This window comes from Nipponia nippon, unplaced genomic scaffold (genome assembly GCF_047370975.1).
Source record: "Nipponia nippon isolate SJK-2023a ecotype South Korea unplaced genomic scaffold, ASM4737097v1 scaffold_2, whole genome shotgun sequence".
Classification (NCBI taxonomy): domain Eukaryota; kingdom Metazoa; phylum Chordata; class Aves; order Pelecaniformes; family Threskiornithidae; genus Nipponia; species Nipponia nippon.
In genome coordinates, this window is record NW_028262336.1 from 107,837,311 (window position 1) to 107,851,597 (window position 14,287).

Sequence of the window (14,287 nt, forward strand, 5' to 3'; positions counted from 1 at the left end):
CAGTCCCCTGACTTCTCCTGTACCCCACTGCTTCATCAACACGAAATGCATGATCCTTCCTTTTAACAGACTGTTAAACCAGAGGCAAGAAAGCAAAAAACCACAGAACAGTGCTGATTTAGGCTCTGTGTCTTCTGCATTCTGTCCTGTTGTTATATCCTATGGATATGCTTATCTTTATGCGCCACAGATGAGCTCATCCATCTAAATAATTTAAAAGAGCCACCTCCAATGCAGCGGATGTGCCCTGCTGCTGCCTGCTTGCCTTGCTGACCCCTCATCCAGTTTGCCTGTGCTTGTTGGTGTCCTTACTTGCCTGACGTGCTTGAGCACATGGACTTCTTGATGCTCAGTCGAAGGGTATTTCCATATAACCTTTAGCAATTCACCACCACAATTATGAAGCCCTTCTGTCTGCCCTGCCTCCTCATAGCAGAGGAGGTGGGAAGGGCCATGCATCTTCCCCTCAGCTGTCACAGCACAACCAAGGACATAATTTTGAGTTGCCACCAATTTCAGTTTACGTGAGGAGACGGCTGTGAGTTGCAGTGCCTGAAAAGCAGACACAGTGCCTCTTCTCCCACCCCTACTGTGAGAGTGCTAGTGGGGAGGGCATGGGCAGAGGACCTCCTTAATTACCCTGAGATCACCTTGAGGCACCTCTACAGGGCTGCTGTCTGCATGGAGTGAAGGGCTGGTCTGCAGGATGGCCTTGGAGCAGATCTCAAGAGCCTGTTTAAACTTAAGCTGTTGTATGTAAGGGTTTTTTTTATTTTTCTCAGGGAAAAGCCCACATTAATAACGTTCTAAGTATAAACGCTATTCAGCAAGATCTATTTATAATTCTTCAGTCTGTCACTGATTTAACCAGAAAGTCGTACGTGCCCAGGAATGCGTATTATTTGGAATGGAGAGACATCCTTCAGGGCTCGTCCCTTGGACCCTCATCTATGAGTATTATTATTTAAACGCTTTATAAAAATGAAGAAAAGAATGAGGAACCCTTGTACTTCTTCTGTCTCTCAAAGTTACCTGATTGGAGAAAAAGTAAGCAATGCTTCAACAATATGCTAATACTCCCACAAACACAAGCCTTTTTATCCTGTCAGTGGCTAGAAGACCTGCCTGAGATTGGGGATGATGCTACAAGGTACTGTACAACCATTTATCAGGGAGGAGTCACAGTCACAGCATCATTTGGGTTGGAAAGGACCTCTGGAGGTCATCTACTCCAACCCCTGCTCAAGGAGGGTCAGCTGGAGCAGGTCATCCACAACCATGTCCAGTTGGGTTTTGAGCATCTCCACCTCTTTGGGCAACTTGTGTTAGAGTTTGGTTACTCTCATAGTAAAAAGAGACTTTTCTTATGTTCAGATTTAATTTACTGTTTTTTATTTTGTCCCCATTGCCTCTTGTCCTGCCAGTGGGAACCAGCCTGGATCCCTCTTCTTCATTCCCTCCCACCAGGCACGTACACTGATGAGATCCCCCCGAGCCCTCTCTTCCCTGGGCTGAACAGTCCCAGCTCTCAGCCTCTTCTCCTGTGAGAGATGCCCCAGTCACTGCCTCCCAAAAATGTACTCTTTAAGCAAACCAGGCTGACAAAGGAGTGACATGCCCAAAGTCACACAGCATGTGACAGCACAGGATTCTCACACAGGCCACACAAGTGGGGCCACTTCTGCTGGCCCCCAGCTCTTCTCCCAGGCATCAGATGGGGCTGCTTGCTGTCAAATCTGTCTTCTGAAGTTGGTAGCTTCATGCTATTTTGGAGCAGAGTATAAAGAAAAGAATTATAAACCCTGTAAGGGATGGTGTCTTGCCAGCGGTTGCTTGCACTGCACGCAGTCATAGTATTAAAGGGAACAACTCTGTCTTAATTTTCTGTGGTTTTACATCAGATCTGTCCCCGAAGGAACCAGGCTGCATCTGTCACAAGCTCCATCTACTTGATTTTCTTGATTTTTTTTTTCTTGGACAGCTTTACAGTACCTGAATATATGAATGTGTCTCTCCACACCCCTCTCAAAAGGCCTACTCATTTCTCCAACAGATCTGCACCGTGCGTAGGATTTTTTCGTGTATTCGAGGTGGGATGCATTTTTCCTCAGGCATGGCCTTTCTTTGTTGAATGATGCCAGTATCCGGGAGCAGCCTGGAATAAGGAATAAAATACCTGTTACAGACACCATTTCAGATAACGTGGTGCCATAGCGAACCAGGATGGCTTCTGAAGGGGACATTTTACATGCTAAGTGCCCTTTCTCCAGATGTTTCCAAGTTGGAAGTCATCATTTCCACCGTGAATCTTACAGGAGATATTTTCATTAATAGAACTACACAGTTTGAAGAAAAAAAAAACAAACCACCTTGTTATTTCAGACTCTAAAAAATAATGTAAGAAATGAGAAATACAAAGAAATGCTGTGCAGGCTCAGACTTGTGGATCTGGGGTGCAAAAAAAAACCAAACCCAATAAAATAAAATTTCTTTTTTTTTTTGGAAGGCGCCCAAGCGTACAGCGCACAGCCCACCCGTTGGGAGCGGGACCCACGGAGAACGGGCTGCAAGGGGAGCCCCAAAGGCCCTGCAGGCGCCCTTGGGAAATCAACGGTTTACCTGCTGTTTGCCCGGGTGGCGGGGGCGGGGGGAGCTGTGGCGTGTGCTGCCAGGGCGGGAAGCGGGGCGGGGGGCGAGGGGCAGCCGCGGCGGGGCGAGGGGCGAGGGGCCCCGCGGAGGGAGGCCCGGCACCGCCGCGGGCCGCTTCCCCGCCCTGGCAACGGTTGCCGCGGAGCGGGGGCGGGGCTGCGGCGGGGCGGGGCGGGGCCAGGCGGGCACCGCCCCGCTCCCCTCGGCAGCCTACAGGCCCCATGGTGCCGCGCGAGGCGGTGCGCGTGACGCGGCGGGGGGGGGACGAGGAGGAGGAGGAGGCGAAGAAGGGGGAGGGGGGGAGGGGGGCGTCCGTCTCGCCCCTGCCGTGTCCCCTTTCTGGGCTCGGCGGGCGCCATGTTGGTTTGAGCCGAAGATGACAGGGGGCGGCTGCGGGCGAGGATCGCGCTGAGGACCGGCAGCTCCGGCTCGCAGCGGGGCGAGGCAGCGCGGCCAGCGCGGCTCGCCGGGAAGGAGGCGGGGGGGGGCGCGCCCCTGCCGCGCCGCCGAGGGCGCCCGGAGCCGCCGGAGGACGAGGCGGAGGAGGCAGGGCGGGCTGAGGAGGCGGCGGCGATGCGAGCGGAGACCTGAGGCTGCGGGAGGCGGCCGCCGTTGATCGCCCCCCCGGCCCCCGCCGAGTGCTGTCGCCGCCGGAGCGCCGCGGGGGAGGGCTTTCCCCTCCGGCCGCCCCTCAGGCAGCCCGTCTCCCCGCCAGACCCTGTTGAATGTCGCACACCGCCTAGGGGGGGCCGAAGCGCGGCGTCCTCCCCAGCGGCCCCGGGCCCACCCCGGCCCTCCCGCCTCCCTGCCCCGCCGCCGAGGGCAGGAGCGAGGTCCTGCCTGCGCGCCCGGGTCGCCTGCGCTGACTGAGGAGGTGGCTTGGACGCACCATTATCCTGTGAATCATCCCGTCGTCATTTGTCAAGGCTGGGAGAGAAGGAAGAGGGAGAGAGGGGGGAAAAAGCCCGCACGCAGCTCATGTGGCGGTGTAGTCCTGCCTGGCCTACCTGGCACCGCCGGTGCTGCCGCCGCTGACAGGGATCTGCTGCCATCTCTGGTCTCCCGCTGGCTCTCCGGTACAGCCCCGGCACCGCTTGCCCCTGGATATTTCTCCTCCTCAGCCCGCTGCCTTCCCCGCTGCGCAGCGGGCGCCTCTTTTTTCGTAGGGGACGTGGAAGTTGCTGCCTCCGAAATCGACACCGGTTTTGCTTCTTGAAGATCTCCAGTGGGCTGTTCTTGGTTTCTTGGTGCTTTTTTTTTTTTTTTTTTTTTTAAGTTGCTTTTAAGCCATTTAGGGTAACATCAAGATGTCCAGCAGCGTTCCAGCTGATATGGTAAGTCTTGTGCTCCTTATTTCATAGTATTGCTATGGAATAACGTTTATTTCGGGCTGTTTTGGCAGAGAAGATGGGAAGAAGAGGGGCGTGGGAAGGAAAAAAAAAAATCTCGGTTACATATTTAAGGAACAAAAAGTTCCCAGTTAATACCCCCCCCCGCTGGTTCTGCTTTGCTTTTTGGTAGCGGAGTGGGAAATCTGCAGCGTCGCCGCCTGTGCAGCAAGGCGAGGGGGGATGGCTGCTCTCTTACCTACGGCAGCTCAGGTCTGACTGCTCTTGCTTATTTCGGGTGGCACTGCTCTTCAGCTCTGCCCAGCGTTTTCTGGGCGAAGAAAAATACGAAGTAGAGCGTTCAGAATGATTTACTCGAGCCATTTCTCTTTTTTTTTTTTTTTCTTCCTTTCTCCTCTCTGAACCAGCTGAAATTTAGTCTCAGCCTTCTTCCTTTTCTTCTCTCAAACTTCGCTTGTTCCTTACTGACGCTTTGTCTTCCGATGTTGATGGGAAGTTAATCTCTTCACTTGCTGCCGGGTCAAGAGCGAGCGAGAAATTCTCATGCACTTATTCACATAGCGAGGTCCTTTGTGCACTAGCTGCAATCTGGACATTTTTCAAGGGCACTCCTAGTACTTCTTATGGCGGACTGTACTTCAGCCTGCGTTGGATACTCGGCTCGGTACATTTAAAATAGGAAGGCATAGCAGGGCATGAGGAGGGAGGGTGAATCAGGTCTGCTAGGTAATCTTTTGTTCAGCACGACTTTCCCCATTTGTATACATTTCCATAAATCACTTAATTGGAAAAAAAAAAAAGTTGTGGCTGCAGTTTGATATGTTAGTTCTTTATTCTTACGGCAGAATGTTTTCACGTATCTCCCTACGCCTGTTCACATTTAAAGGTACTTTTTTTTTTAAAAGCTAAGCAGACTTGTCCATGCTTTTCTTTCTTCTGTCAGGATGGACTTCTGTTTTGCGAGTAAAACCTGCCCCAGTAGTGGTAACAATAAAACCGAGTAGCCCTTGTTTCAGCCATCAATATACAATTAATGGTGCATATGTATGACAAATGAGCTATTGAAATAATGGTGTCCTTTAGTTGCTTGCTTTCAGTGTTTCCTTCACTGCTTTTGTACTGCAGTCAAAATGAGTGAATTCTGCCAAAAAAACAGAAACAGTAAGATACAGAGGATGATCAAACACAGTTTTAAGCTCACCTTCCCCCCCTTTTCTCCACACCCCGGCCTTTCTCAAATACTACAAATAAATTTTGCCCCCTGAAAGAAAAGGGTGATGAGGAGACTACTGCCTCTGACTTTCAACTATTATTTTTCATGTATTTCTTTTTAGGGTGTCTCCGGCTGTTAGAGTACTCTGAACCTCCTTCTCATTTGCACATGTCCATCTTGCATTGTATCACAGAAATCCTCTCCTTACCTGTGGAGGGTTAGATGCAAATCTCTTAGTGCTGCTTTTTAAATTGCCTGGAGGAGTCCCTTGACGGTGACATGAAGCACTCCTCCTCGTCCCTCTCACCCCGGGCTGAGTGCGCTGCCACCTCCACATGACTTCTAGGTCCTGCCTGCCTGGGAATCCTGATGCTGTCACTAGGCTTGTAATGTTCAACGTTTTATACAAAACATAGGGATTTTAAGATAGGTAAAATAGTATTCTGTTTCTATGAAAACTATTTCCTTCTGTTGTTATGATGTAATGAGAATACCACTGCCAGGGATAGCAAGGCCTAGCGATGTTCTGTTTCTTCAAATCAGGGAGAAGCTTGTTATACATAGTGATGTTTAAATACTGAGTCATTACAAAAACACTTGACTGAAGATGTTACCAATGTCGGTAGAATTTAAATTAATAAATAGACATATTCTGGTCTGTCTTAAGATCGTTTTGTTGAGTTTCTGCAGTATTAGCTGCAGTTTCTGAAAGTTTGAAGTGTGTTGTAGAAATTCAAGTTATTAAATACAGCTAATAAATACTACTTTGTAAAAAGGGCAACTCGAAAACTCATTTTGGGTCTCCTTTTGTCACCAGCCTCCTTATTGCAAAGGAGCTTGTTCAGGAAAGAAAATGGGATTGTTATTTGATTGCTCTTTAAAAAGGAGCACTTACCAGGCTGTCACCTTGTTTATATATGTTTTTATTTAGTGTAGGATTTTGCAGTTCGAATTTTTCTTATTCACCCACCATGTAATTTGCATTTACAAAAAAATGATTTCCCATTTCTGTATGAGTTGGCATCAGTATGATGGAGTGTCATATTACAAAGACTCCACCACACTTAGTAAATCTGCTATGAATTACTTAAGTATTATAATAATTATGCTTCAAACTGTTTATGTCAGATTCATGAACTAACCCTCTCATAATAATAGTAACCTGTTATAATTGCTGCTTCTTTAAAATGTGTTAATTTGTCTTCCTGTCCCACCTTTGAGCAGGATCTGCTATATATAAATTCATAGTAAATTATCAAACCTTCAGTAAGCTTTCTACTTGTATGTAGGCATAATTTGATCCAGCCTCCTTTTCTCTGACATTTAGTTGACTTCTTTCCAGAACTACAGCAGATTTTACCAGCTAACCATTTCAACATGACTTCTTGAATAATTAACACAGTACTTTATCATTTGCATTCCACTAATAAACTGGATAGTGACACACCACATTCCGGGTATTGTAAGTTTGTGGTGCATTATTCCTTAGCAATGTGTGCTACTTACAGGTTAAAACTCTGCTCCTGGAATGAAACCTGCTAATATTGACCTCTGTACTCGAGTAGTTTCATTAACTTAATTAGGACTAGACATGTATGGGGCAGTGCTTGAAGACTATACTGTGTATCTAGAGCCTAATTTTGTTTAATTTTTCACATAAGTACTGGCAATTGTAGTGGCAACAGGGCATCTCTGAATATGGTCAATAATTTCATCAGGTAATATATCAGTTTCACCATTTGGTAGCAGCTAGAGTTTGACGGTGAATAACAGCAAGGCTGTTTGCAAGCTGTATTTCTTCTGTAATGATAGAGAGACGTGAGGTGGTTTATGGACTTGTGAAGTTAATCACACTGGTTTTTTGAGTGGACCAAATGAAGATGGTTTGGTATTTGTTTAAATACCATAGCTGACTGTTTTAAAACAATCTATGAAAAACCTGTGCTCAGTCCAGAAGTTATTACTCAATTAAATAATCCCCTTTATTTCAGTGGAGTTATCACAAGAATCTGGGAAGCTGCCTCTCTGTATTCCGTGTGCCTATGATACTTCTCCTTACAGATATAATTCTTCAGGGATTTTAGAAGTTCACAGTATGGGGCCTGTATGACTGAAAAGTGTTACAGTGTCCACTGTTTCCTGTACCAGTACGTTTCATGTAGGTGCGAAAAGGCTCTGCCCACACTTTCTTCCTGGGCCGGTCTTTGCGTGCCCTCTAGAATATCAAATTCATCTTCTGAGTAGTAACCAAGTGTGATGCTTTTGGCTCATGGTGGGTTTTTTTTGTTTGTTTGTTTTGGGTTTGGGGTTTTTTTGGCATTTGATAAACAGCAGAACACTGAAATCTATCAAACAGTTAAAGGTTTTCAATTTTATTATGTACAGCTATTGGATCCATATGCTGTACTTAAGAGGTGTAGGCGGTATGGGAGAGATTATTTTTAATAAAACTGAATGTTTGGTGCGAGACATTTACAGACATGGAAGAGGGTGGAGTCTATGGTCTAAACCACTTATATACATGGATGATGTTAGAAGGGGGCAATAGGTGGAAGAATAACAAATAGAAACCCTGCTCAGTTCCCACCGTGTTAGTGTCAGCATCTCTCGTGGAAATGTGTAGGTGCGTGTTCTTTTTTTAGGAAATTTAGTATAGAATGGTGATGAATAGCTTAACATATATAAGGACTTCCTTTTTAATACATATTATTGGAGCTAACAGGGGAAAAGGATGGACATGTAACTGTGATACTACATCAGTAGGGGAATCTTGGCATCCAGAAACAAGGTTCAGACAGGAGGGACTCAAAGGAGTAGCTGGTTGTATGGCAGCTGAGTTTTGTTGTCCATCATTCAGTCTAAACAATTCTTTCATTTAAGAATAATAAGGGCAGTATCATTATAATACGCTTGGAACATAGAAAGAAAATACTTTTGTTCACTCGTAGCATTTTAATGTATCAGAACAAAATGTAAGATGTCATGCATCTCTGTTCTTCTATTTTAATTGCTTTTCCTCTTGCCTTCAGTATATCCTTTATTCTGGTTTTGAAAATTATTGTATTCCTAGTAGCCTTTGTGCATATAGTCGTAAGTTAGTCCCTTAAGTTTTTTTAATAATAAAGGTCTAATTATTTCTCTGTATTTTTGTACCCCCCCATGTTGAAAGTTTTAATACATTACATTCTAAGATAAAAATAGCTCATCAGGTTTTTCTGTATGGATATATTTTCCTTCCCTTTTTTATTTTTTTTTTCATTATTGTTTGCTGATTGTAACAGCTAGGAGTATCCTATCCTTTGTCATTCCCAGTGTTTTGTTTTGGTTTTTTTGCCTACTTTTGGAGAAGGAATTGGTGGGATCTGTGTTAGAAAGAAGAGCTTAAAGAAGTTCCTTCCTGACTCCTTATATATTGAGCCAGCCTTTGTAGCATATTGCAGTGTTAACAACATGAGGAACCTCCTTCTCTGTTATCTGCAGCAGTGGCCAGGGATAAACTTGTCAAAGCTGATGTTGAATGTATAAATTTGGGTATACTTCAAAATGATCTGTATTTACCATTTCCCCCTCGCACCCACCTTTTTTGTTCCACAGATTTAAAAAATGTCTTACCTATTTGTTTAACAACCAAAAAGAAATATCTTAGTAATGACTGACATTTTTATGTATGACACTGTAGTGGAAATTCCACAGCATCCTAACACATTAAACGTACTCCGAAACAATGTTTGCATGTCCTTCATCTCATTTTCTCTGGGGATGAACAGCTGTAACTTGTGGAGGAGATCATGATTGATATTTATGCTGGGCCTTGGTGCAGCACTATAGTTCAGATGGAAGTGTAGGCTGGCAGTGTAAACTCTTCCTTCCTTCCTGCCACCCACCCTTGTTGTTGTTGTTACCTGAATTGGTTTCTCTCTGCTTTTGTTGTCTAACTCCACGAAATACTGGAGGTTATGTGTACTGAAGGACATTTAACTCCTCCCTTGTTGAGAATGCTGGGAAGCCAGCAGTAGCTGCTGGCAGGTGACAGCAGGGCTGAGAGACAAAACACAAATGCTGAGTATCTGAGTGTAGCAAAACAATCGCCTCTACAGCAGGAACATTGAATTCTGCATGTTAAAAAATTGCCAGACATCATCTGTGGGAACTGGACAGCTCAGTCAGGACCTGAATGGGGACAAGTTGCACCTCTCAGATGTGGAATTAGGGACAACTTCAGGTACCGGTAACTGGTATTTCGCCTTGGAGCTTGTGACTGCTGTTCATGCATATCTAAACTTAAATTTTAGATCATTCAAGGCCTATAACTCTCTTCATTGGATTGGCTTAAGGCTGTAGTAGGAAATTAGCCTGTCTGAATGTGGTCCTTGCAGCAGACTTGGTAAGCAATACTTTTATGATACTGTAAACAGAATGACTAAGGGCATGCTTTTCTGTATTTTAACTGAGAGTTCTTCCCAAATACAGATTCTGTGAATGTTGAAAGCCATGGTCATCGTATATGCAGTAAGTGGGATTTACTTGTTTTATATTTCAGGTCAGTCAGCTTTGTTTCTCAGTAAAAGTCAGAATGTAAACTTTGGTGACGTCTCTATATATGCTTATGCAATACTGAGCAGAATGGAGACCTCAGTTCTGACTCAGCCTTTGAGTGCTACTCTAGCTTGCAGGAATCCAGAAATATCTGGAATGTGACTAATCATTCTTGTGGTTTTATGTAAAAGAGATAGTAGAGCTTATTTTGAATCTTTTCTTTGTACAGTACTGGATGCAATAACTTGGTTATTTCACATTCTAACTATGGTGAAAGGCAGAGCTGCTGATCAATATTCTTTTCCACATTAAGTCTGGTTTTGCAGCAATTAATTGAGCTTACTGAAGTAGCAAGCCTTCCCTGCCACAATTTTGCATGTGTAAACTTTAGCTCACCATAATTATTAAAGGGATATGACTGAGTACAGTGCTTTCATTTTAGAAGCTATTGAAAATAAGGAGAAGGTCAATGAGGAATTTTAACATCACTGTTCTCACATCAAATCTAAACTCCGAGACCCCAGCTCTTCATCAGTTTTAATGTGATTTAGAGGTCTGTCTTTTGGAATTCAGCTATTGTTAAAAATTACCTTGTAAATTCTGCTAGACAGCTTCTGTTATACATACATTGCAGAACATCTTAAAGCAATGACTGGAAAATTTTTCACGTGGTATACCTCAGACAAATTTAAATTCACAGATGTACCACTAAGTGTTGCAAGCAAGGATAGGGAGGAAATACTGAGGGAAGAAAACAATGAAGATTCAACACCCTGCAAGAATTGTTGTTTTGTTTTGTTTTGTTTTGTTTTTAAAAAAAGGTTGCTGAGACATCAGTTGAGGTTCTGCAAATAGCATTATGCACTTCAAGACTATGGGGTTCAAAAGAAATTTGAGGGGGCAGAAAAGTTGCTAACAGGCTTTCTAAGAATGTAGGGAGGTCTGTTTATTTTTGAGAGTAACACTTAAAGAAAAAGTTAAGACCTTCTTACTTGTAGGTCTGCTGGGTCTCAGAAGTATAGTTCTGCAGAAATACTTAAATGTTATTGCAGCTGAGTGCTCTTATGTATTTGTGGAATTTTGGTGTATTTTGCTGTCATTAACTGGATTGTGTTTTGCTCCTTGACAAAGCATAAATTTGTTGATGCTTGTAAACCATCCACAGTGAAGGGAATCTCTCGATTCGTATTAAGACTCTGCAAGTATTTGAAATTTGATTAAGAAAAAAAGTAGTGTATATTTTCCACAAATAGAAACTGTGTAAAATGAAGATTTGGCAGATTACACAATTGTGTAATCTGCCATCAGCATCTTTTAGTTTTTTCTACTTTCTGTAAAGAAACTTGAAAATAGCTTGCCAGTGACAGGATTACATTTGTGGGTTTGTTTTGGTTTGGTTTTTTACTTAAAGTTATTTGGGAGATTCAGTTTAGAGTTAAATGGAAAGTTTGTGGCAGAGTTTAGCTGAGACTTTATTCCATGATACTGTCGTTATGGAGACGAAAACGAGCAAGAAACTCCGTGAATTTTATGTATCCTGTATAAACTAACCAAGTAAAAACACAGATTCTGCCTAGGAGTTTGACAGGTTTGTTCTACTACCAAAAAATGAATGTATGCTTTAGCGGGACGTAGGTACCAAAATGGTACTTCATGTTCAACAGCGCGGGGATGCAATCTGGAAATGTTTGTGTTGGTGTCTTCCTACTGTGCCAGTTTCGGTTTCTCTTGAGAGCTGGCACAGATTACCATTCAGGCTAATCTAATTTATGTCAATGGCTTGGACCACTGCTGAGGAACAAAGGTGGTCTTATCCTGGAGTGCTCTTTAGCTGCAGCTGAGGATCTGGATTTCAGTCTGTGAATCTTTTGGCAGTTTGGATGGGAACGAAAGCTTAGCTCCTTTTTTACAGGGTGGTCCTGAGCTCTTCTGGATGCTTTTCTGTGATCTTCTTTATGCAATATTCACTCTTCCATGTTGCGTAAGAAATTCTCTCAAGCACTTGATAAAAGTGTAGTACCAATTTCAAAATAAACACAAGGAAACTAAATGTGCTTTTATCTCAGAGATTGAAAAGAACAATGTGTTTCATCTAAAAAAAATAGTATTTCAAAGTCATATACTGTAGCATTGGTTGGTATCTCCTCAGTGGAGTTATGATATGGTAATGCTTTGTGGTCTGGCAGAGATCCACATCACCATAATCTGTTTCTGATACTTAACATATATTTGAGATGGTGCTACTTAATCTGTCTCCAGAATCTGACATATGTTTCTAATATAGAGAAATAATGGAATAGTGGTAAAATAGTGAAGTGCAGTGTTAGTGAAAAGTCTTTTGTAGCTGGGGGTGTAAATTTAGGATTCTCTTCTGAAAGGTAAATTAGTGCCAATCTACATGTGAATATATGTGGCATATGCTACTAAGCCTCAGGAAAGTTACTATAAATTATATTACTACAAAATAATTCTTCTAAAATAGTAGTCCTTTTCAGTATTTCTTTTAAGATTAAATACTGTCTAACATTTTTCAGACATGCTTGTCTTTTATATAGTATAAGGGACTGACTAGAAGCCTTTGTATGCTTTTAAAGCCTGAAATATCTAGTTGAGATTTTTTTTTTAATCATAGAATTCATATTTGTATGGGCAGTAACATAAACATCAAACTTAATTCTTGGGATAACGTTCTGTGGTTGCATTTGATGCACAACACATTACTTAAGGCATATTAAATCTGAATATTTATGTCATTTTGCCTGTGAATGTATATACTTTTAATCTGTGCAAATGAGTTACACATAACAGCTGTGGAATATGATAGTGAAAGCTTAGCTCTCACTTCTGAAGCTGGGTTATTGATCTGTGATGGAAACAAACTTTATTGGACTTGGATGTTTTAGTGATTTATACTTTGTATACTTGTATAACTACTTTTGGCAATAAACCCCAAACTTTCAGAAAGCTTTATTAAAAGATTTTAACTTAAGATTTTAACACAGAAAATTAATAACTTCCATATTACAGCACATAAGTGGTGATGAGGATGTATTACTGTATGTTTGTAAGAATAATTAAAAAGCTGTTCTCTCCATAGAGTTGTGTGCTCTCTCCTATGAGGACTTCCTAAGTTTTCACTTGCGTTAATTTTCTGGATCTTAACTGTTGGACTGCAATGTCCTGTGTTAAGCAGGACGAACTGTGGTGCAGCATCATGTGTGTGCTGTAGCTGCCCCCTGATCGTTGCTTGGCACGGGCAGTGCTGCAGGTAAATCCCTGCCTGAGGTCGGCCTTGCGCTGGGTAGCATGGTTGGGACACTGGCATCGGTGGTTTAGCTGTTCTTGTGAACGCCTAAGGAGATGCATTGCTTTCCCTATTACACAAAGGTCATGGTAATATTTCTTGGAGTCATTTTATTTTAACTGTATCGCTGGCCAGGAGCTCCCTGTTTATAAGGCGGCATTTGTTCAGCATGTTACCTTTGGCTGTAAAAATGTACAGGGGTTGTTTGACTTGAATATTCAAAGATTTTGTACAAAAATGTGCTGTAACGTGTATTCTTCATTCTATGGATTTCCAAGAAAAGCTATTTTAGAGACCACCTTTATAATTTAAAGGTGTGGTAAGTATTGTATGTGTCAGCTCTATGCTAGTTCACTTCAAGCTCAAGTACAAAGGAAGGGAAGCTTTTATCTCAAAAAAAAATATCAAAAAGATGCTAGTGAGTATTTCTAGTCATCTAGACATAAGACCGGGGTTTTAAGGTACAATATGTCAGATCTGGCACCAAGAGAACAGCTTGTTACTGAGAAATTTTATTTTGTCTTGAGGATCTCATTTTCATAACTAATGGCAAGATGACTAGGAGCTCTTATTAAAGAGAAAAACTGCAACTGTGTTTGATTTCTGTCTACTTGTTGCCTCTGGCCAGTATAGTTTCATACGAATCAGGATTTCATGTAAATCTAGAAATGGGTAATTTTTTTTTTTTCCCCAAATGACATATGTTTAAGATTACTTGGAGGTTGAAAATACCCGCTATAGCAGCTGGAATGCTAGGTAAACTGTAAGCGGGGTTGTGATGAGGGCTCCAGTAAAGGTGGCAGTGGGTATTTGCAAAATCGTTTTAGCTTGGAGATGGTCGCCTTTGAATTGTGTTTCTTCTCACTAAGAAGGGAGTCCTTTAGAAGGTGGTTCAGGGGGAGGGTGTAGGTGCTCGGGACAGGGTAACAGAGGAGTCCAGTGATGGGCTCTAATGCTTCTTCAGTAGCAAGGATCTCAAAAATTCTAATTTTTCAAATACATTGTAAAAAGGAGGGTTGAAATGCACGGTTTTGCAATGAACTGTCATTGTTCACCTCAGCTGGGATGATGGGACTCTCTAACTTTCTCCTACATGCAACTTCTTATGGGAATGAAAATGGGCCCTGTGTACCCATTTCTTCTGCTTTGGGGATAGCCAGGGAAATCCCTGTGGAGGGCTACAGTGCAGGTGTGGAATGCTTCTTGTTCCAGCACTGATGCTGGCACTTGATGATG

The 14,287-nt window shown here is 42.9% G+C and overlaps 1 protein-coding gene and 1 long non-coding RNA gene across 2 annotated transcripts in view; both read left to right on the top strand.

The window, feature by feature from the left end:
- Positions 1 to 2,963: 2,963 nt before the first annotated feature.
- The window catches only part of UBL3 (ubiquitin like 3), a 58,331-nt gene continuing 47,007 nt past the window's right edge, over positions 2,964 to 14,287 (top strand). Inside the window, exon 1 of the mRNA XM_087758197.1 lies at positions 2,964 to 3,983. Within this exon, the coding sequence (XP_087614323.1) occupies positions 3,957 to 3,983 (27 nt within the window). The 5' untranslated portion in view covers positions 2,964 to 3,956. The remainder of the gene's footprint in view (positions 3,984 to 14,287) is intronic.
- Positions 3,999 to 5,873, top strand: LOC148055913 (uncharacterized). The gene is made up of 2 exons (XR_015704864.1): positions 3,999 to 4,662; positions 5,333 to 5,873. It is a non-coding gene; the product is annotated as an uncharacterized LOC148055913 (long non-coding RNA).